The sequence below is a fragment of the Salmo salar genome, chromosome 27 (assembly GCF_965601325.2).
Source record: "Salmo salar chromosome 27, fSalSal1, whole genome shotgun sequence".
Lineage (NCBI taxonomy): Eukaryota > Metazoa > Chordata > Actinopteri > Salmoniformes > Salmonidae > Salmo > Salmo salar.
In genome coordinates this window covers 20609831-20633290 of record NC_138317.1, presented here as the reverse complement: position 1 = coordinate 20633290, position 23460 = coordinate 20609831, and the positions used below count along the sequence as shown (strand labels likewise).

Sequence of the window (23460 nt, the reverse complement as noted above, 5' to 3'; positions counted from 1 at the left end):
TTCTTGGTCAAATAGCCCTTACACAGCCTGGATGTGTGTTGGTGTCACGTCCTGACCAGTATAAGGGTTATTTGTTATTGTAGTTTGGTCAGGACGTGGCAGAGGGTATTTTGTTTATGTGGTTCGGGGTGGTGTTTTATGTAGTAGGGTGTTTGATTTATTATTTCCGGGTTTTTGGAGTTATGTTCTAGGTTTGTATTTTCTATGTGGTCTCTAGTCTTTTGTATTTCTATGTCTAGTTTATTGGGGTTGGACTCTCAATTGGAGGCAGGTGTTTTCTAGTTGCCTCTGATTGAGAGTCCTATATATGGGTATGTGTTTGGTTAAGTGTTTGTAGGAGATTGTTTCTTGTTTTGCCTGTGTGAGCCTGACAAGACAGTTTTGTTGTTCGTGAGTTCTTCGTTTTTGTTATTTTGGTGTTCTCTTTATTTTAAAATAAATACAAGATGAGCATCCACATTCCTGCTGCGTTTTGGTCCTCTATTCCCGACGACAATCGTTACAGTTGGGTCATTGTCCTGTTGGAAAACAAATGATAGTCCCACTAAGCGCAAACCAGATGGTATAGCGTATCGCTGCAGAATGCTGTGGTAGCTATGCTGGTTAAGTGTGCCATGAATTCTAAATAAATCATAGACAGTGTCACCAGAAAAGTACCCCCACAACATAACACCTCCTCCTCCATTCTTTACGGTGGGAAATACACCTGCGGAGATCATCTGTTCACCCACACCGCATCTCACAAAGACATGGTGGTTGGAACCCAAAATCTCAAATTTGGACTCCAGACCAAAGGACACATTTCCACAGGTCTAATGTCCATTGCTCGTGTTTCTTGGCCCAAGCAAGTCTCTTCTTCTTAATGGTGTCCTTTAGTAGTGGTTTCTTTGCAGCAATTACCATGAAGGCCTGATTCACACAGTCTCCTCTGAACAGTTGATGTTGAGATGTGTCTGTTACTTTAACTCTGTGAAACATTTATTTGGGCTGCAATTTCTGAGGCTGGTAACTCTAATGAACTTATCCTATGCAGCAGAGGTAACTCTGGGTCTTCCATTCCTGTGGCGGTCCTCATGAGAGACAGTTTCATCATAGCGCTTGATGGTTTTTGCGACTGCACTTGAAAAAACTTTCAAAGTTCTTGAAATGTTCCGTATTGACTGACCTTCATGTCTTAAAGTAATGATGGACTGTCGTTTCTCTTTGCTTATTTGAGCTGTTCTTGCCATAATATGAACTTGGTATTTTACCAAATAGGGATATCTTCTGTATACCTTGTCACAACACAACTGATTGGCTCAAACGCATTAAGAAGGAAATAAATTCCTCAAATTTTACTTTTAAAAAGGCACACCTGTTAATTGAAATGCCTTCTAGGTGACTACCTCATGAAGCTGGTTGAGAGAATGCCATGAGTGTGTGCAAAGTTGTCATCAAGGCAAAGGGTGGCTATTTGAAGAATCTCAAATATAACTTATTTGTTTAACACTTTTTTGGTTACTATATGATTCCATATGTGTTATTACATAGTTTTGATGTCTTCACTATTATTCTACAATGTAGAAAATAGTAAAAATAAAGACAAAACCCTTGAATGAGTAGGTGTTCTAAAACTTTTGACCGGTAGTGTATGTGTCCCAGGTTTTCCACGTAGGAAGGAGCCCCTCTCTAGGCAACCAGAACCACAGCCAGGACAAGAGCCAGCCAGGGCCTCAGCCAAGCATCTTGTCTGTTTCGCCAGTCTGAGGGGGCTAACCAAGAGCTGTAGGCCAGCAGACTATAAAACGGAATAAACAAAGGGGTTGGGCATGAGCAGGGTGCTTTTTACTGCATTCCCACGCCAGCAGCAACAGCATCAGCTTACTGAGAAGTGCTACCTGGAAAACGCAGGACCCCCCCCCCACACCTTCCATCTACCCCCATCCCTACTACCAGCAGCAGGAGTAGACAACCAATCCAAGGCGACTGCTGCAGCCCAGGTGTACAAACACTAAACACAGCCTGAGATCAAAGGGTCTCATTAAAGGACAATAGATCCCTATCCCCCACCCCCTAATCCAGACTTGTACCACAGCATGGGCTTTCTCTATATCAATCCACTTCCTTAAGCTACACCCACTAGAGCTCCCCCTACTGTCTGTTCAAACCTGGGACAAGACATTCACTTTGAGTCAGGGAATCAATGAGGATTGTAACACTCCCCCTAGTGGTCGGTTACTGACTGGCCTTTGTCCTGATCTTTAAACTTTGTTGAGATTATAGGTGGTTTGCTTGGATACAGCATCCATACAACTCTACTTCATTATCACCCAAGATTTTACAGGTTTTAATGTATACAGACAAATAGACACAGAGCAGTACTGAGCTATAAAGATAGTCCAAAACAATTATTCATTCTGTCCAGTAAGTTTGGACAAGAAATGAAATATTTAACTGATAATTAGCATCAGTGGATTTCAGCCTGTCCAAGTATTCAACCACACGTATGAGTGAGCAGTGAAACTGTATAAGCCTCTTATAATAAGATAAACAAATGGAAACACACAATCAACTGGATGCTGTGTCACTGTGATCCAGATGTGCTGGTATTACAACAGCTTTATACAGCAATGATAAATATACAAGAGTGGGTAGATATTTTATAGCGGAATCATCCTTCAGAATTTGTGTGTCAACTCAGGCAGGTTCTCAAAAACAAGCTGCAGAAAACGAGCCAGAACCCTATAGAAATCCTTTGATTTAGATTTAGAAAACTTTATTGACAGATGTCAGATCAGGCCTGGGAAAGGTCTGTCTGGACTGAACGGACCTCAGAGCCTGCTACCAGCCCCGGTGTGTCTTTGATGGGGAGGCGCTCTCTTTGTAGTTGGCGTGTTAGTCAGTAAAAGTTAAAGGGCCTAAATGGTCCCTAACAGGAAGCAGTTTACACAGTGACGCTCAAGCTGCCTGTGGCCCCTATTGTTCCCGGGCCCCTCACCACTTCATTACAATTTCCATAAGAAAGGAACAGTAATTTACCCTTTTCTTCTGGTCTCCCTTCATCTTGGTGGAGTGGACCTCTCTCTCTCCTCAGTCACTTGTTCCTTCTCTCCTTCATGCTACCAATGTATGGGTTGGAAATCTATGGGTGGTGATGTAATAGCCTTGTATGTTTTGAAAGCAATTTTGAAAGCATTTAAAAATCATGGAGAACAGTTAGTAAGGATTACAAATAAGTACAATTGCTAAATTAGAATAAAACTGCATAATAACAAGCATTTGTCTTTTTGTGACGAGAAGTAGGACATATTTGCAGAGCACCTTGACCTGAGAAAGTCAGGTCTGTCTATTGATGAAAGACTGGCTCGAGTTCATGAGGTGAAACTTGGTGTCTTTGGTGCTTCTGAGGAGGTTAGCATAACTGAGCTGTACACAGAGAAGCTGTTCAAATCCTGACTGACTGAAGAGTCACTGTGACTGGCCACTCTGTCCACTGACCTGGACAGAGAGAAGACTAGTGTCCACTACCAGCTGAGCTATAGAGACCATTCTGGAGAGTGTTCAAACTGTTTCACATAAAGAGAGAAGGAAAGATAGACATAATGGTCATCCACATTATAAGGCACGGTGTTCAAACCCAGCAAAGTTGACTGTATAGTGAATCCCAGCTGTGGCAACGCAAGGTAAGACACCCACTCTCACACACACACACCTCACCACACCCCCCACTATCCCCTTCCCCTAACCCTCATCCCACACTTTGAACTTCTGAAGTGAGAAGGGGAGAAATGCAGCGAGAGCAGAATTCATTTATGCGGAGAGAACGATGTGTAACCTCTCCAGTTAATCCCATCAACCCTGACGCATGGACACATCCTGGGACACATGCAAACACCGATCAAACATGTCCTCTCTCGCTCACGCCTGGTAGGATACCCCAGGATCCCCATATACCCCACTGGGTGGGAAAATACCCCCTAACTCTCCTCCTATGATAGACGTCAGTCCTGTAAACCAGTGAACAACCTTGGTATCACGTCTGGATCACAGCATTAGATGTGTTTAAGAGTGTTTGTTCACACAGATGCTTTAGGTTGTTGAATGCGACAGATTCTAATTTCAGCCCAACAGTAGCCCTGACACTTCATTAACAGGAGTAGGCGGTTTGATGGTTTTCCTTCACTATCGGAGTTCACTTGTCAACATGAGGTGAAACAGTCTGTTATTATATAATCCAGGGTGGTTATAACTCCAGCTATAACACCAGTTATAACCTCTATAAGGACACATGGTGCTCTCTCCCTGTCTTTATGTTTCCCTAGGGTCTTGGCTGGAAGGCTGGTTGTTATTCCTCTAGTCTGAGAAGGGGAGGGCAGCCGGCAGCAGACCCCCTCAGTGAGCTGGGCTGTTTTACAAACGGCCCCATGCAGACCCTGACAATAGAACCCGGGCTGGAATCATTGTCTGACCTATTGTTGCAGGGGGAGCCAGAGAGGCTGGGGTCGGGTTGAGGTCCAGAGCCCATATGTCTCAGAGTAGGAATGCTGATCTAGAATCAGGTCCCCCCTGTCCATGTACGTCTTACTCATTATAATCTAAAAGGCAAAACAGATCCTAGCTCTGCAAACCTACTCTGAGAGGCTTTGCCGCCGCCCCAGCAGGCCTCCTAAATTAAGACCTCCAAACCTCATTTACAGGTTATATTTATGTGAACTAAAGTTGAGGTCGGACGTTTACATACACCTTAGCCAAATACATTAAACTCACTTTTTCACAATTCCTGACATTTAATCCTAGTAAAAATGCCCTGTCTTAGGTCAGTTATGATCACCACTTTATTTTAAGAATGTGAAATGTCAGAATAATAGTAGAGAGAAGGATTTATTTCAGCTTTTATTTCTTTTATCACATTCCCAGTGGGTCAGAAGTTTACATACATTCAATTAGTATTTGGTAGCATTGCCTTTAAATTGTTTAACGTGGTTCAAACGCTTCAGGTAGCCTTCCACATGCTTCCCACAATAAGTTGGGTGAATTTTGGCCCATTCCTCCTGACAGAGCTGGTGTAACTGAGTCAGGTTTGTAGGCCTCCTTGCTCGAACAAGTTTTTTCAGTTCTGCCCACAAATGTTCTTTTGGATTGAGGTCAGGGCTTTGTGATGGCCACTCCAATACCTTGACTTTGTTGTCCTTAAGCCATTTTGCCACGACTTTGGAAGTATGCTTGGGGTCGTTGTCCATTTGGGAGACCCACTTTAACTTCCTGACTGATGTCTTGAGATGTTGCTTCAATATGTCCACATAATTTCCCCCCCTCATGATTCCATCTATTTTGTGAAGTGCACCAGTCCCTCCTGCAGCAAAGCACCACCACAACATGATGCTGCCACCCCCGTGCTTCACGGTTGGGATGGTGTTCTTCACTTGCAAGCCTCCCCCTTTTTCCTCAAAACATAATGATGGTCATTATGGCCAAACAGTTCTATTTATGTTTGATCAGACCAGAGGACATTTCTCCAAAAAGTATGATATTTGTCCCCATATGTAGTTGCAAACCGTAATCTGGTTTTTTTTCTGGCAGTTTTGGAGCAGTGGTCTCTTCCTTGCTGAGCGGCCTTTTAGGTTATGTCGATATAGGACTCATTTGACTGTGGATATAGATACTTTTGTACCTGTTTCCTCCAGCATCTTCACAAGGTCCTTTGCTGTTGTTCTGGGATTGATTTTCACATTTCGCACCAAAGTACATTCATCTCTAGGAGACAGAACGTGTCTCCTTCCTGAGCGGTATGACGGCTGCGTGGTCCCATGGTGTTTATACTTGCGTACTATTGTTTGTACAGATGAACGTGGTACCTTCAGGCATTTGTAAATTGCTCCCAAGGATGAACCAGACTTGTGGAGGTCTCAAAAATAACAATTCTGAGGTCTTGGCTGATTTCTTTTGATTTTCCTATGATGTCAAGCAAAGAGGCACTGAGTTTGAAGGTAGGCCTTGAAATACATCCACAGGTACACCTCCAATTGACTCAAATGATGTCAATTAGCCTATCAGAAGCTTCTAAAGCCATGACATCATTTTCTGGAATTTTCCAAGCTGTTTAAAGGCACAGTCAACTTAGTGCACGTAAACTGCTGACCCACTGGAATTGTGATACACTGAATTATAAGTGAAATAATCTGTCTGTAAACAATTGTTGGAAAAATGACTTGTGTCATGCACAAAGTAGATGTTCTAACCGACTTGCCAAAACTATAGTTTGTTAACAAGAAATTTGTGGAGTGGTTGAAAAACAAGTTTTAATGACTCCAACCTAAGTGTATGTAAACTTCCGACTTCAACTCTATATTTATAATCTTCTCTTCAGTGTAGGGTTCTAAATCAAAAATACCATGAAACCCTCATGGGTAACCCAGTAATATTCAGTTAACCATTCCCAACCTATGAACTACAAATATTGATGTCATCCACTCTATACACACACACACAAGTTGTCTGTCTGCTCCAGCCCTACCTGACACCAGCTCCTTACTTTATAAACCTGATTCTATATGAGATCGAATGTATTTAAAGTGATTCATAGGAGATCTATACAAACCTCAAGTCTCAAGGGCAATACACGTTACTTAATAGCAACACATTACTCAACACATCACTCAACACAATGAAGTTTAATTTCAAACATGTTGAATATGTCAGTCAGCCAGCAGCCCTTGGGCCTGAGGCTTGGATGTCCTCCAAAATAAATATGACTACCGGTTAACCTGGCCTTCAACTGGATTTTATGATTGGGTAATAAAAACAATTCGAGAACAAATAAAAAATTTGACATTTGGCACCTTCCCCTCTCACGTCTCTGAAAGTTCTGGTTACATTCCACAATGAACTAAACTGAACAAATATATAAACGCAACATGCAACAATTTAACAGAGTTGTTGTTCAGATAAGGAAATCAGTCAATTGAAATAAATTCATTAGGCCCTAATCTGTGGATTTCACATGACTGGGAAGGGGCGAAGCCATGGTTGGGCCTGGGAGGGCATAGGCCCATCCACTGTGGAGCCAGGGACAGAATTAGTTTTTCCCCACAAAAGGGCTTTATTACAGATAGAAATACTTAGTCAGCTGTCCGGGTGGCTGGTCTCAGACCATCCCTCAGGTGAAGAAGCTGGTTGTAGAGGTCCTGGGCTGGCGTGGTTACACGTGGTCTGCGGTTGTGAGGTCGTTTGGACGTACTGCCAAATTCTCTAAAACGATGTTGGATGCTTATGGTAGAAAAATTAACATTCAACTCTCTGGCAACAGCATGCCAATTGCACGCTCCCTCAAAACTTGAGACATTTTTGGCATTGTGTTGTGTGACAAAACTGCACATTTTAGAGTGGCCTTCTGTCCCGAGCACAAGGTGCACCTGTGTAATGATCATGCTGTTTAATCAACTTCTTGATATGCCACACCTGTCAAGTGGAACGATTATCTTGGCAAAGGAGAAATGCTCACTAACAGGGATGTAAACAAATCGTTTGAGTAATTATCGAGGTGAGCTAGCCAGCCGCGACGCGGCGCCAGACTTAGTCAACACACCTAGTCATCATTAACCCACTGCTAGCTAGCCAACCGTTACCGACTAGCAGCGCTGTAGATACTAATACTTTACAACAGAACGATTTGACTAGTGCAGTGTTAGCTAGCTAGCTACTTAGTTGTCTTTGTCATTGCTTGATAATTGTGTAGTCTAGTAATTACCGAGGTTAGCTAGCCAGCCATCGAGGTTAGCTAGCCAGCTATTTCCGTCCCCCGCGACGCCATTTTTCCTAACCCAGCCAACTATTACCGACGAGCAGCATTGTAGAAAGTAAATACATTACAAGGAACGTCTTGATTAGTGTTATGTTAGCTAGCTAGCTACAAAGTTGCTTTGTATCATGACAAGGTGTAGTACTGAAACTATCGAGGTTACCTAGCCAGCTACACGTTCAAAGTCAACAACGCAGCCACTGCTAGCTAGCCTACTCCAAAAGCCAGCAGTACTGTATCATTTTAGTCAATAAGATTTTTGCAACGTAAGCTTAACTTTCTGAACATTCGAGACGTGTAGTCCACTTGTCATTCCAATCTCCTTTGCATTAGCGTAGCCTCTTCTGTAGCTTGTCTACTATGTGTCTGTCTATCCCTGTTCTCTCCCCTCTGCACAGGCCATACAAACGCTCCACACCGCGTGGCCGCTGCCACTCTAACCTGGTGGTCCCAGCGCGCACGACCCACGTGGAGTTCCAGGTCTCCGGCAGCCTCTGGAACTGCCGGTCTGCGGCCAACAAGGCTGAGTTCATCTCAGCCTATGCTACCCTCCAGTCCCTAGACTTCCTGGCGCTGACGGAAACATGGATTACCACAGATAACACTGCTACTCCTACTGCTCTCTCCTCGTCTGACTACGTGTTCTCGCATACCCCTAGAGCATCGAGCCAGCGGGGTGGTGGCACTGGAATCCTCATCTCTCCCAAGTGGACATTCTCTCTTTCTCCCCTGACCCATCTGTCTATCTCCTCATTTGAATTCCATGCTGTCACAGTTACCAGCCCTTTCAAGCTTAACATCCTTATCATTTATCGCCCTCCAGGTTCCCTTGGAGAGTTCATCAATGAGCTTGACGCCTTGATAAGTTCCTTTCCTGAGGATGGCTCACCTCTCACAGTTCTGGGTGACTTTAACCTCCCCACGTCTACCTTTGACTCATTCCTCTCTGCCTCCTTCTTTCCACTCCTCTCCTCTTTCGACCTCACCCTCTCACCTTCCCCCCCTACTCACAAGGCAGGCAATACGCTTGACCTCATCTTTACTAGATGCTGTTCTTCCACTAATCTCATTGCAACTCCCCTCCAAGTCTCCGACCACTACCTTGTATCCTTTTCCCTCTCGCTCTCATCCAACACTTCTCACTCTGCCCCTACTCGGATGGTATTGCGCCGTCCCAACCTTCGCTCTCTCTCTCCCGCTACTCTCTCCTCTTCCATCCTATCATCTCTTCCCTCTGCTCAAACCTTCTCCAACCTATCTCCTGATTCTGCCTCCTCAACCCTCCTCTCCTCCCTCTCTGCATCCTTTGATTTCCTCTGTCCCCTATCCTCAAGGCCGGCTCGGTCCTCCCCTCCTGCTCCGTGGCTCGACGACTCACTGCGAGCTCACAGAACAGGGCTCCGGGCAGCCGAGCGGAAATGGAGGAAAACTCGCCTCCCTGCGGACCTGGCATCCTTTCACTCCCTCCTCTCTACATTTTCCTCTTCTGTCTCTGCTGCTAAAGCCACTTTCTACCACTCTAAACTCCAAGCATCTGCCTCTAACCCTAGGAAGCTCTTTGCTACCTTCTCCTCCCTCCTGAATCCTCCTCCCCCTCCCCCCCCCCCTCCTCCCTCTCTGCGGATGACTTCGTCAACCATTTTGAAAAGAAGGTTGACGACATCCGATCCTCGTTTGCTAAGTCAAACGACACCGCTGGTCCTGCTCACAATGCCCTACCCTGTGCGTTGACCTCTTTCTCCCCTCTCTCTCCAGATGAAATCTCGCGTCTTGTGACGGCCGGCCGCCCAACAACCTGCCCACTTGACCCTATCCCCTCCTCTCTTCTCCAGACCATTTCCGGAGACCTTCTCCCCTACCTCACCTCGCTCATCAACTCATCCTTGACCGCTGGCTACGTCCCTTCCGTCTTCAAGAGAGCGAGAGTTGCACCCCTTCTGAAAAAACCTACACTCGATCCCTCCGATGTCAACAACTACAGACCAGTATCCCTTCTCTCCTTTCTCTCCAAAACTCTTGAACGTGCCGTCCTTGGCCAGCTCTCTTGCTATCTCTCTCAGAATGACCTTCTTGATCCTAATCAGTCAGGTTTCAAGACTGGGCATTCAACTGAGACTGCTCTTCTCTGTGTCACGGAGGCTCTCCGCACTGCTAAAGCTAACTCTCTCTCCTCTGCTCTCATCCTTCTAGACCTATCGGCTGCCTTTGATACCGTGAACCATCAGATCCTCCTCTCCACCCTCTCCGAGCTGGGCATCTCCGGCGAGGCCCACGCTTGGATTGCGTCCTACCTGACAGGTCGCTCCTACCAGGTGGCGTGGCGAGAATCTGTCTCCGCACCACGTGCTCTCACCACTGGTGTCCCCCAGGGCTCTGTTCTAGGCCCACTCCTATTCTCGCTATACACCAAGTCACTTGGCTCTGTCATATCCTCACATGGTCTCTCATATCATTGCTATGCAGATGACACACAATTAATCTTCTCCTTTCCCCCTCTGACAACCAGGTGGCGAATCGCATCTCTGCATGTCTGGCAGACATATCAGTGTGGATGACGGATCACCACCTCAAGCTGAACCTCGGCAAGACGGAGCTGCTCTTCCTCCCGGGGAAGGACTGCCCGTTCCATGATCTCGCCATCACGGTTGACAACTCCCTTGTGTCCTCCTCCCAGAGTGCTAAGAGCCTCGGCGTGACCCTGGACAACACCCTGTCGTTCTCCACTAACATCAAGGCGGTGACCCGATCCTGTAGGTTCATGCTCTACAACATTCGCAGAGTACGACCCTGCCTCACACAGGAAGCGGCGCAGGTCCTAATCCAGGCACTTGTCATCTCCCGTCTGGATTACTGCAACTCGTTGTTGGCTGGGCTCCCTGCCTGTGCCATTAAACCCCTACAACTCATCCAGAACGCCGCAGCCCGTCTGGTGTTCAACCTTCCCAAGTTCTCTCACGTCACCCCGCTCCTCCGCTCTCTCCACTGGCTTCCAGTTGAAGCTCGCATCCGCTACAAGACCATGGTGCTTGCCTACGGAGCTGTGAGGGGAACGGCACCTCCAGGCTCTGATCAGGCCCTACACCCAAACAAGGGCACTGCGTTCATCCACCTCTGGCCTGCTCGCCTCCCTACCTCTGAGGAAGCACAGTTCCCGCTCAGCCCAGTCAAAACTGTTCGCTGCTCTGGCACCCCAATGGTGGAACAAGCTCCCTCACGACGCCAGGACAGCGGAGTCAATCACCACCTTCCGGAGACACCTGAAACCCCACCTCTTTAAGGAATACCTGGGATAGGATAAAGTAATCCTTCTAACCCCCCGTAAAAGATTTAGATGCACTATTGTAAAGTGGTTGTTCCACTGGATATTATAAGGTGAATGCACCAATTTGTAAGTCGCTCTGGATAAGAGCGTCTGCTAAATGACTTAAATGTAAAACGTAAATGTGCACAATCTTAGAAGTTAAATAAGGTTTTTGTGCATATGGAACACTTCTGGGATATTTAATTTAAGCTCATGAAAACATGGGAAACACTTAACATGTTGCGTTTATATTTTTGTTCAGTATAAATGCCTAATCTCCATGATAGTTAATCTCACATGGTATTTCAGTAGTTATTTTTCTCTTGCAGTAAAGTCCTGATGATGCCATATTTCACTCAGTCTCAGTGCAAGAGGCGTCGCTGCAGTACCTGGTTCGAATCCAGGCTGCATCACATCCAGCTTTGACTGGGTAGTCCCATAGGTCGGCGCAGAATTGGCCCAGCATCGTCCGGGTTTGGCAGTCATTGTAAATAAGAATTTATTCTTAACTGACTTTGCTGGTTAAATAAAAATGAATGTGGTTTGAATCAATTTATTTAAAAAAAGGCTCCAACCATTTCTTTAAACACTCAGAACACTAACACATGGAACAAAACAAAGATGGGGGTTATTACAGTCATCAAGTTTCTGTCACAGGAATGAGACTAACAAGAAGCAGCATCCCATAAAGACAGAAAAGGGGAGAGAAAGACAGTAAGATGGGGGGGGATTCAATTCAACTGTAACATCGGCGCCAGAGGTTGCTTTTGATAAGGATTCATAGTGGTTGTTTTGTTTTCCTGGGCAGAGTAAGAGTGCAGAGGGGTATGGAGGGTTGGCTGGGGAACGACAGCGACGTCTCTCAGCTGAATTTGGCTTTAGAGAAGTCCATCTCCGGGTGCTGCGACATGAACCTGGAACACAACGATGGGAGTCACGTCATGCAGTCTGAACAGTGGAAGAGTAGCCTGGTCCCAGTCTACAAGGAACTGGTATATGACAATAGGAGTTTGCAAGACTATTTAACTGCATCTAGCTTAAAGACAGCATACTATTCATTTGTAAATCAGACTTGACAGGATAAACTCATCCCAGTGTTGAGCCCAGTAAGGGGACAGTGGAGGAAGCGAAGCTGGTAGCAGCAGTGACACTGGTTAGAGATGTACGGATGTGGACATTTGGGGTGATACCAATAGCCAATATTTTCTTTGCAATATTGACCTATATCTTTGTTTTCTCACCTCCGCATCGGGAAAATGCAGATTAATATTTCTTTGCCTATTATCGTCCAATACCTAAAGTACTCATATCAGACTGACATCCATTTCCAAAGGCCTTGGATGTCTGCTATTGTGTCAAACAGTAATGAACATACAGTAAAGTCTAACCGTAGTAACCGTACCAGATCTTTTGAATAGGACACTCCCATAAACTAGAGGAAGTGTGAGGCGATGCAGAATGACACGCATATAACCAGACACAAGTGAACAACCACGGCTAACCTACCACTGGCCTCGCCATGACCAGGACAGGAAGTAGAAGGGGTTAATAACCTTCACAGTGATAAGAGACCGTCCTTTACATCCATCTCCGACGGCTACAGCTCCTTCCCCCTATCCCGTACAGACCCCTCATCTCAGTGTAATCGTCCTACCTATACTAGTCTAGCGAGTCATACAGAGATGAAATATTTGCCAACCATCACTAATTGCACCTCAAATTGCCCAAGTCACATTGCTAGGAAAGGACATTGTCATTGTCTGGTCATCTTTAGAATATGGAGCATATTCACAAGACTATGTAGTATGTAAACTGAATATAACTTTGTTCTTCAATAAAAACAACAGCGACAAACTATGCAATCCACCTGCTCATATAACACAGGTTAAACAGTTGGAGACACGCTTTTCCCACAAACCCCTTGAGGAATGACTGTACAATGATGGCCGAGGTCAATGGGAGACATGTTTCCTGCCCAGACACCTCGGGTATTATGACGATAGAGGAGCAACAAGCGAGGTCAGCTCTGGTCCCCGACTCCGTACGGAAGCTGGTACAGACGTCTCACTATCCGTTTATGGCTGCAATGATTATGTAACCTGACCTTGACAGGAAACAGTCTGCTTTCAAATTCACATTTTACCTCCTTTTTATGGCCATGTTAAACTATACAGTAGCTACTAGAACATTTTAGACAATAAAAAGCAAAGCACCAAGCGGGCGCCTAGTGGTTAGAGCGTTGGGCCAGTAACCGAAAGGTTGCTAGTTCAAATCCCTGAGCCGACTAGGTGAAAAATGTGGCGATCTGTCCTTGAGCAAGGCCCTTAACCCCAAGTGCTCCAGGGTCGCTGTCAATAATGGCTGATCCCTGGCTGTGACCCCATTATCCGCGGGTGTCTCAGGGGAATGGGATATGCAAAAAACTAATTTCCATTTCACACCACACACTTGTACATGTGTGAAACAGGACGCATATGCCCCCCCCATTGTACCTTTACCTGTGAGAAAGTTAACAGAAAAGAGAACATTTCCTGTCAGTAGGTAAACTAGTCAGTTCTGTGTCAGTAGTTAAGTCCCAGGGATGACTTGACATGGGTCAAACTTTACACTGTATATGTGAAGAAAAGTATTGCACTACTTAAACGTTATCATAACAGGCATGCTATATGATGGTGCTATAAGCAACGTGCTGAAAGCTACTTTTTGAGGATGTCTTGTTTCTTCTGCTCTTCGGAGGTGGGTAGACCCATGGACTTCTGTCTCTGGTCGTACATCATCTTCTCCACCATACCACGGGTCTCCCCATCCAGATCTGACAGCTGAGACAGCAGGAACACAGAGAGAGATGGAAGAGGAGAGGGTGAGCGATAGAGGAGAGAGAGGGTGAGCGATAGAGGAGAGAGAGATGGAGGGTGAGCAATAGAGGGGTGAGCAATAGAGAGATGGAGGGTGAGCGATAGAGAGGAGAGAGAGATGGAGGGTGAGCGATAGAGAGGAGAGAGAGATGGAGGGTGAGTGATAGAGAGGAGAGAGAGATGGAGGGTGAGGGATAGAGAGGAGAGAGAGATGGAGGGTGAGCGAGAGAGAGGAGAGAGAGATGGAGGGTGAGCGATAGAGAGGAGAGAGAGATGGAGGGTGAGCGATAGAGAGATGGAGGGTGAGCGATAGAGAGATGGAGGGTGAGGGATAGAGAGATGGAGGGTGAGGGATAGAGAGATGGAGGGTGAGGGATAGAGAGATGGAGGGTGAGGGATAGAGAGATGGAGGGTGAGGGATAGAGAGATGGAGGGTGAGGGATAGAGAGATGGAGGGTGAGGGATAGAGAGATGGAGGGTGAGGGATAGAGAGATGGAGGGTGAGGGATAGAGAGATGGAGGGTGAGGGATAGAGAGATGGAGGGTGAGGGATAGAGAGATGGAGGGTGAGCGAGAGAGAGATGGAGGGTGAGCGAGAGAGAGATGGAGGGTGAGCGAGAGAGAGATGGAGGGTGAGCGAGAGAGAGATGGAGGGTGAGCGATAGAGAGGAGAGAGAGATGGAGGGTGAGCGATAGAGAGGAGAGAGAGATGGAGGGTGAGCGATAGAGAGGAGAGAGAGATGGAGGGTGAGCGATAGAGAGATGGAGGGTGAGCGATAGAGAGATGGAGGGTGAGCGATAGAGAGATGGAGGGTGAGCGATAGAGAGATGGAGGGTGAGCGATAGAGAGATGGAGGGTGAGGGATAGAGAGATGGAGGGTGAGCGATAGAGAGATGGAGGGTGAGGGATAGAGAGATGGAGGGTGAGGGATAGAGAGATGGAGGGTGAGGGATAGAGAGATGGAGGGTGAGGGATAGAGAGATGGAGGGTGAGGGATAGAGAGATGGAGGGTGAGGGATAGAGAGATGGAGGGTGAGGGATAGAGAGATGGAGGGTGAGCGATAGAGAGATGGAGGGTGAGCGATAGAGAGGAGAGAGAGATGGAGGGTGAGCGATAGAGAGGAGAGAGAGATGGAGGGTGAGCGATAGAGAGGAGAGAGAGATGGAGGGTGAGCGATAGAGAGGAGAGAGAGATGGAGGGTGAGCGATAGAGAGGAGAGAGAGATGGAGGGTGAGCGATAGAGAGGAGAGAGAGATGGAGGGTGAGCGATAGAGAGGAGAGAGAGATGGAGGGTGAGCGATAGAGAGGAGAGAGAGATGGAGGGTGAGCGATAGAGAGGAGAGAGAGATGGAGGGTGAGCGATAGAGAGGAGAGAGAGATGGAGGGTGAGCGATAGAGAGGAGAGAGAGATGGAGGGTGAGCGATAGAGAGGAGAGAGAGATGGAGGGTGAGCGATAGAGAGGAGAGAGAGATGGAGGGTGAGCGATAGAGAGGAGAGAGAGATGGAGGGTGAGCGATAGAGAGGAGAGAGAGATGGAGGGTGAGCGATAGAGAGGAGAGAGAGATGGAGGGTGAGCGATAGAGAGGAGAGAGAGATGGAGGGTGAGGGAAAGTTTTAATAAGTGGGAGATACATTACCCTTTTACTTTTAAATAGAGGAGACTAATCACATGTTCTCTTGCAATATACAGTGAGCCTTGCTTCAGTAGCTTGGCGTTGGTTACCTTCGAGTTCTCAGGACAGATCTTCTTCGTGTTGAGTTCTGGGTCCGTGGTCACTATCTTATTCCACCACTCCATCTTGTTGATCTGAAACAGACACAAGGCATGACTTACTGACTTATAAAATATTTCACGCTGAAACCATCTCTCTCAATTAAACCAATTGCAATAAAATAAATAAAAGCATCCTATCTGAAGTACCTTCTCCAGGTGAATAGTGACCACCTTGCTGTCCTCAATGAGCCAGGAGCTCTCCTCCACCTTGACGTGGTTGTAGAGCTGGCCATCGATCACAGGAGGACGGCCCTTCAGACCCACCTTCAGCACACCACGCTGGATGTCCACCTCCACATCTTTCCCTTTCAAACGGAACTTAACATCAAAAGGCACCACCAGCTGGGGGGGCGGAATAGAGGGCAACACCCAGTTAGAATGAAGGCACCACTAGCTAGGAGGCAAGGACATAGGGAAACCAACAGAATGCCTGATTACATCTTGCCCAACACTAAACCAACCCCTAGCGACTGCAGACAAAAAGATACTCAACATCTGCTCTGAAATAGAGGGAGCTGCCCATGCATGATTAGCTACACGAATGGAGAGCACAAATACCTCTATAGTTAAAGCAACAAACATGCTGCAGTTAGACTTTAATATCACTAGGGAACATAGTAACACTGTAATCACTGAAGACATAGGAAATAGACTCACATCCACTTCAGACAGGGACTGTGTCCAGCGATAGTTGGCCAGGTCAGCTCCGTTGCCAGCGTTGGGTTTAATCTTGTCCTTGTCTTTCTCGTCTTCTTCTCCATCGGAATCAGTCTGGCAGAAATGAAGGAGAGTGTGATTAATTGTCTTCAACATACATAAAATACCCTTGTGCTGTAAACTATGTGCATCAGTTTTTCCCCCTAGTTCATTTCCCAGGTGGGACGCCCCGCCTATACGATACAGCTCATTTATCTACTGAGGCATCCCAACAGAATCTCTTACCCCCTTGTCTCCCTTCTCTCTCCCTTCCTTCTCAGCTTTCTCAGCTGGAGCTACTGCATTTGTGGCATCTTTCTTCTCCTCTTGTTCCTTTTGCTGAAACCAAGACATTAAATTAGCGCATATAAACTTCACCAAGACAATGACATTGTTAAATCTAGTGTGTATAGTACATCAATCAATCATTCATAACTGACAATCCGTTTCTCTTACCTGGTCGATGTCAGACTGAAGTCTCTCTGCCTCTTCGTCTGTCAGTTCTTTGATTTTGGGCTCGTCGTCTGCGTTCTTCCTCTTTTTTTTCTCCTCTTCCTCAGCTAGCTTGGCAGCCCTCTTTGCCTTCTCTCTCTTCTCCTTCTCCTGCCTCTTCTCCTTCTCTCTGTGGGCCTTCAGGGCAAGACCACTGTGGTGGGCAAACGACTCCTTCACCAGCTGGGGACAGAGGGGTTGTCACTAGGTAACACAGCCACAAAGTCTTAAACCCCTCACATTTCTACAATTTCTCTTCTTAAAATCTGATTTTAAACCTTATCCTAAACCATACTGCTGACCTTATGTATAACCCTAACCTTAAATTAAGACAAAAAAAAACACAGTTTTGTTTTCATAATTTTTACAATATAGCCAATTTTTTACTTTGTGCCATCTAGTGGAAACCGGACAGAGGGGAAAAGGGGGAGATTAGACCGATTAACTACTTCAGCAGTTCTGCATCTTTTGACATATGCATCTTTGTTATGTTTCACTATATTGGATCACTCCGCGGCGGAGGGATACATCCGAGGTGAGGATTTACAGATTTACTCCAGTGTACACCTGTGTCACGGCTGGGGTCCGGCCCTATATATAGACCCCATGACCATGACACACTTCCATTTTCTCAGTGGACGTCTGTATGGTTTGAGGTACAAACCTTCTGAAGCTCGCTTGGTAAGTCACTGGTAAGTGGAATATCTTCCTTGGAAGTATACTCACTGGCTGTTTGCAGCCTGGAGCAGTTGGCCACATGTCCAGCCCCTCCTCTTGAGTGCTGCACTCGCTGCGCGTGGTTGATCTGCATCTTCCGCCGTGGTTCGTCGTACTTGTGTTTCGTTAGAGTTACACTACGACTCCGTGTGCAGCCATTAGTACGATGGCTTTTGCTGCCACAAAGTGTAATTTACCGAACACAACTGGCTTGTTCTATCTGGGTGTTGTGAATTGTTTTAACATGCTGCTTTTCTTCTTGTTCTTTCCCCCGCAGAGTGTAGGAGTATCAAGTCGGACCGTCAGGAGGTTGATGACGACAGCTGTTCCCTGTTGGCCAGTGATCGGCTGGTCCTGGGGGACGATGATGTTCACCACCGTGAGCGGGGCTACCAGTCTGACAGGCCATCAGAAGCCGGCAGCGGGCTCAGAGTCACTGGGCCTCCGGGAGTACCCGGCCATGGTCACCATGATAGCTGACATGGTCCTCCTGGACCAGGAGATTATAGGGCGGAACCCGCGACTGAAGCCGGGACACCCCCCCCCCCCCCGCGAACGGCACCAATGGTCCATGTTAGGACTACAGAGGGCGTAATGAACACCATGCAGAGTTACATTTTTTTACATTTTAGCCATTTAGCAGACGCTCTTATCCAGAGCGACTTACAAATTGGAGTTTAAGGGCACCGGCTACAACCGCGACGTACCAGTTGCCCTGGTGGTTGTTCTGCTCTTGGTGCACTGTTATTGAGGTTGTGCCCGAGTCATGCAGGGTGCAGTATGTCCTCGTATGGACCCCGGTGGGAGGAGAACATCTCTCCGCCCCAACCCCTCATTCCTCCCGAAGGATCTGTCAGACAGGCATGTGAACATCCCTTTTATCCTGTCTGCTTACAACCCCCCGGCAGTGGTGGGGGAGTCTGGGCCTCCCTCCGGCATGCTGTGCCCTGTGCGGGCACTGACACCCTATGTGGAGCGGACACGTCAGTGGGAACAACAGACCAGCTCTTTGTCTGCTATTGTGAGAGAGTCCTGGGGGCTGAGCTATCAAAGCAGAGGCTCTCTCACTGGATCGTGGACACGATTACGACAACGTACCGCCTGGCTGGCAGGCCAGTGCTGGGATCTGTGGTGGCACATTCAACATGAGATGTGGCTGCGTCCTGGGCTTCCTCTTGCACCTTTGCTAGGTACTATCGGGTAAATGTGGCACCTCCCTCTGCGGTTGGTTCAGCGGTCCTGGGCGTCAACTCCTCTGCCGGGGACTATGCCGGGACCTCCCTTCCACATTGACGGCCCCTGCGTCTCGGTCCCGCGCTGGGACTTCGCCGCTGGCTGGCCAGGTCTGTCTAGCACCGACTAATCTGGTACGGGTATACCAATATATTGGAGTGATCCGATATAGTGAAACATAACAAAGGTTACGTATGTAACCACGGTTATGTGAGCTATATGGATCACACCAATCGTCGACGATGCAAAATGATGTAGAGAACGTGTGTCATGGCCATAGGGTCTATATATAGGGCCGGACCCCAGTCGTGACACAGGTGTACACGGGAGTATATCTGTAAATCCTCACCTCGGATGTATCCCTCCACCGCAAAGTGATACCAATATATTGGAGTGATCCATATAACTCACATAACTGTGGTTACATAGGTAACCTTGGTTCTGTTATGGCTTGATCACACCGATAGTAGCCTTGGGCAAAAGAGTAGGCAGCATCATCTGGATATGTGCGCAACAAAAGTTCAACATTCACCATCTGCTACTATTTCTGTCAAGCCGTCTATGCATACAGTTTGACGCATATGTTCGATAAACATATGCACCACACAGAACGCACTGCAACTTCCTCTGCAACGCAATGCTTAAAGGCAAGGTGTCCCAAAATGCTATGACACTGTCGGTTTGATCGAGGCGTTAGGTAGCCAATTCTGGACTCACCTTCTCTGGTGCTCCTGCCTCTCCACCCGTGAAGAAGTCTGTTTTACGCCGGAGGAAGCTGAAAAACGTGTTTACTAACTGTTGGGAGAATAAATATTACATTAGAGATGATACATAGCCAACCTGAGCCTTAAACACGCCTATTTGCTATGGCTTACTAAAGGTTACCACACCACCAGCATGACTAAACACAACTAACTAGCTAAACTGTGGTTAACGAATACGCTACTGGTGTGATATTTAATATACGCAACTAACATTAACTACAGGTTTGTGGTGCCATATTCATGGTGGAAACGCTGGACACTTTCCCCATCCCCATCATATAGCTAACGTACATTAGCCGTCTAGCCTGTTGTTTTATGATGAATTTGCTAGCATCCTAACAAGCTGGAGATTACCTCTTGTACACCTCCTTCATGCTGTTGTGCCATAACAAGCAACATCCCGTCATACTTTTCATCATCACCCATTTTCTGTCCTAATGTACGAACTTTACTAAAATATAATTTGAAATGCAGGCTAGCAGGGAGCTAAAATGGAGCAATGTGAAGTCACGTTGCTGTGCTACTTCCTGGAAACAAGCACCGCCTTGTTTCTAAGCGAATTAAAAGTTTGACGCAAGCAAACGTTCAAGATGAGTCCAACCTTTTGATTGGCAAACCAAACAGCCAATTAGATCGTGTTAGATGAACGCTATGGCGTGATCTTTTTTGACGGTGTGAAACCGAGTGCAGCGGGGAACCAAATATTCTTGATGCGAAATTAGTCTTAGATTGATGGCAAAAAAAGTATTGGAAATTCATTATGACATAATTATCGTATATTCGTGTCATTTCACTATTATACTTTTTTCTTAGGTTAATCTGTTATACATTTTCATTTGAATGAATTAAAATGTATTTATGTACAGACATTTTCACTTGCAAACACGATTTATATGCTCAAGGATTACTTTCTGATTCTGAACATCTTTGGTGCAGCCATTTTATCTAATCTCCCCACCTCTAAATTGGCAATGACCCTTGTTTGCCTTCAGAAATCCTATTGAAAATGTTACAGTTAATAGTTGGATAACATCATTCTAATTTGAATCCTTCATGTATTAACAGTGATCGTGATTTAGCAGGAGATATCTCTGATGGATAGGTGTCAATGACCAACAGCTCAATGTTCCATTGTTTGACCCAGATAACATACTGTATCTTGGCGCCATGACTGAACTATTGAAATATACTGAAATAAGGGTCACAGTGACCGCCACACAGTGTTATGTTGACTGATATGCAACATGGGTGGAAAGGTAATTTTTTTTCTAGGTTACCTAGCCTATTTGCAAAACACATGAAAGGCCAAAAAGAAAGTAGGCTATTGATAATGAGAATAAAATGATACCTATCTACATGATTAGGATCTAGGCTACTTGTGTCATTATTTTCCTAAAATTATATTGCTCTTTGTCAATACCAAATGCTGATATCCTGAGTTTGCGTTTACCCCTTAACTAGCAAGAAATAGAAGACTGAACCAAGGCTGTGTGTTGGGGTGGTAGTCTGTATGGGAGCATTGACCCCGTCCTTGGTAGTCAGGTCAACATGACCAATGTCATTGATCTTGTAGTGCAGCCGGCTTCCTCACGTCTCTCCCTCCCTGCAGGCCAAATGTCACAGTTGTATTGAATACGCCCTATCACCTCACTCCACGTGGAGAGAACCTAACGCAGAGAGCAGAGCAGTCCAGGGTCACCCTGTTGTTCTCAGGTGTGAGTGTGTGTGGTTTGAGGGGGAGGGGTCAATGATGACTTGTCACACACAGATCAGAGGAGCGTGTCCTGTCTACCTATAAATAAGACTCGGCCCACAGGAGTTGTCAGCCAGTCAGAGATGCTGATCATACTGCTGGACAATATTTCAGAGAGAATGTGGCTATTCTCACCTCTGTAGCATAGCTCTGTAAAGCCTCTGCACTGGGGACATCTTATCATCTATTGATTGATTGATACTTTATTGTTCCTCAAAGGGGAATTCTCCATGATGTTTCCTCTTGAAGAGATGAAGACCACCTGTCACTGTTCAGGTTACCGGGAGCAACAACAGCAGCCTCACACCATCCTGTACAACATCCTGATTCGGGCGGACAGTAACTACAGCAACAACGACAGCCTGATCAACAACAACCAGGTGAACCAGTACAACTACAACAAGATGATCCCTCACAACTGTCACTGCAAGCAGCAACGGGCGGTGTGTCTGAAGAACCCTGAGGGAACCTGTCAGATGGCGTCTAATGTTCTGGTCAAAACCATCTGCTTCATGAAGAGTTTACCCTCCTTCAGTCAGCTTCCAGTGGAGGATCAGCTATCTCTGCTGAGGGACTGCTGGGTGCCCCTGTTCTCTCTGGGCCTGGCCCAGGAACGGACTGTGTTCGAGGTGAAGGATGTTCCACAGGCTAGCATGCTGAGGAGGATCCTTCTCAACGGTCAGGGGCCACAGAGTGAGGAAGAGCAGGAGGTGGAAGATGAGGGAAAGATGTTTCTGCCCACCCTGGCTGGGGTGCATAAACTCAGATCCTGTCTGAACAGACTGTGGACTCTGAATCTCAGCCCAAAGGAATATGCCTATCTGAAGGGAGCTATGCTGTTCAATCCAGGTAAAGATCTTATTCTAATCTTTTCAGCATGCTATGATGTAATGTGGAACTCCAAATCTACCTGAACTGGCATTGTATTAATTTCATTTGATGTAAATATTTGAAGCAATCAATGCCATAAATCGATGATTATTTAATAATCGAACATGACAAATACGCCAAACAGCTTCACTCTTTCTTCTGGCACGTTAGTGTTGAACTACTGATGGTGGAATACAATTGATTTGACATTACATTTCCCTCACTTCCTCTTAACAGATATCCCAGGACTAAGCACCACTGTACTCATCAACAGTCTCCAACAGGAGGCCCAGAGAGCTCTACAGGAGGTTGTGCTGACCCTTCACCCAGGAGACTTGGGTCGATTCAGCTGCATCCTACTATCAACCTCTGACTTACAGACTGTCAGCCAATCACTCATCACAGAACTGTTCTTCAGACCTGTTATTGGTCAGGCGAATCTGTTTGATTTGTTAATTGAGATGCTGTTTATTAGACAAGAATAAATCTGAAAGTGTGTGTGTATGGTGTATGTGTTTGAATTATACTTTAGGGTATTTTCTAATATGACAAATATGAACGTGAAGAATGCAATCAGGCAATAAAAGTTTCATAAACTAAATGTTTCTGTTTATCCTCTCTTCTATACACACATTTAATCATTGTTCTATCATTCACTTTTGGCATGTATCTGACAATTTATCAGTGGTGTGATAAAATAAATAAATGAAGTGAGAGCAACGGTATTTTGTATTGATCTAATAATCCTGTAATATTGTACTGGCTCTTAAGCATGATATGTACTCTGGCTCCTACCTGTGGTATTCTACCTGTAACTACAAGTATCTGTTGTGCTGTACACTGTACAGGGTATGGAATGGAAAGTACCAAAAATCCCTTGAGTGACGTGACCTGGGAAACTCACCAATGCATGATAAGGAAGGCTAGCAAAATGTGGCTTTAGACTGTGTATTAATACTCCAACTAAGCTCAATGTGTCAACACTCATATTTCCTGTAAACCTACCTCTTATCAATTTCCTGTCTATGCCCAGGACCAGAATGACCTGTTTTACAGTCATTCTGTGGTCTGTATTATTTTGTCCTTGCCAAAGATAAAAGTTATCCCCAGGGGGCACAAGCGAACACCATGGTACTGCGCACCTGCCAAAGATATCTGTGTACATTTGGGCCTGTTCAACAGGGCAAAACATTACCTTACAGAACACTCAGACAAAAATGTTTTA

The 23460-nt window shown here is 46.1% G+C and overlaps 2 protein-coding genes across 2 annotated transcripts; one reads left to right on the top strand and one right to left on the bottom strand.

Annotated features, from left to right (window-relative positions):
- Positions 1-11615: 11615 nt before the first annotated feature.
- On the bottom strand, positions 11616-20161 carry LOC106588611 (nuclear migration protein nudC). The gene is made up of 9 exons (XM_014177767.3): positions 19967-20161; positions 19566-19643; positions 16863-17081; positions 16653-16745; positions 16368-16481; positions 15858-16052; positions 15660-15743; positions 13779-13897; positions 11616-11992 (listed from the first exon to the last, which is right to left on the bottom strand). Exons 1-9 carry the CDS (start codon positions 20036-20038, stop codon positions 11941-11943), a joined length of 1026 nt encoding a protein of 341 aa, XP_014033242.1. The 5' UTR covers positions 20039-20161; the 3' UTR covers positions 11616-11940.
- A 1270-nt stretch (positions 20162-21431) lies between these two features.
- On the top strand, positions 21432-22836 carry LOC106588612 (nuclear receptor subfamily 0 group B member 2). Its single transcript, XM_014177768.3, has 2 exons — positions 21432-22214; positions 22473-22836. The coding sequence occupies exons 1-2, from the start codon at positions 21596-21598 to the stop codon at positions 22718-22720; spliced, it is 867 nt and encodes a 288-aa protein (XP_014033243.1). The 5' UTR covers positions 21432-21595; the 3' UTR covers positions 22721-22836.
- The last annotated feature ends 624 nt before the right edge of the window (positions 22837-23460 follow it).

What these genes read in the sequence shown, in the direction of transcription:
- LOC106588611 (XM_014177767.3), bottom strand. Translation starts at nt 20,038, where the DNA reads ATGGGTGATGATGAAAAGTATGACGGGATGTTGCTTGTTATGGCACAA. An exon ending in ATGAAGGAGGTGTACAAGAG is followed by an intron (nt 19,644 to 19,966) that starts GTAATCTCCAGC and finishes TTCTCCCAACAG; the next exon opens with TTAGTAAACACGTTTTTCAG. An exon ending in TTCAGTCTGACATCGACCAG is followed by an intron (nt 16,746 to 16,862) that starts GTAAGAGAAACG and finishes TCTTGGTTTCAG; the next exon opens with CAAAAGGAACAAGAGGAGAA.
- LOC106588612 (XM_014177768.3), top strand. Translation starts at nt 21,596, where the DNA reads ATGATGTTTCCTCTTGAAGAGATGAAGACCACCTGTCACTGTTCAGGT. An exon ending in AGCTATGCTGTTCAATCCAG is followed by an intron (nt 22,215 to 22,472) that starts GTAAAGATCTTA and finishes TCCTCTTAACAG; the next exon opens with ATATCCCAGGACTAAGCACC.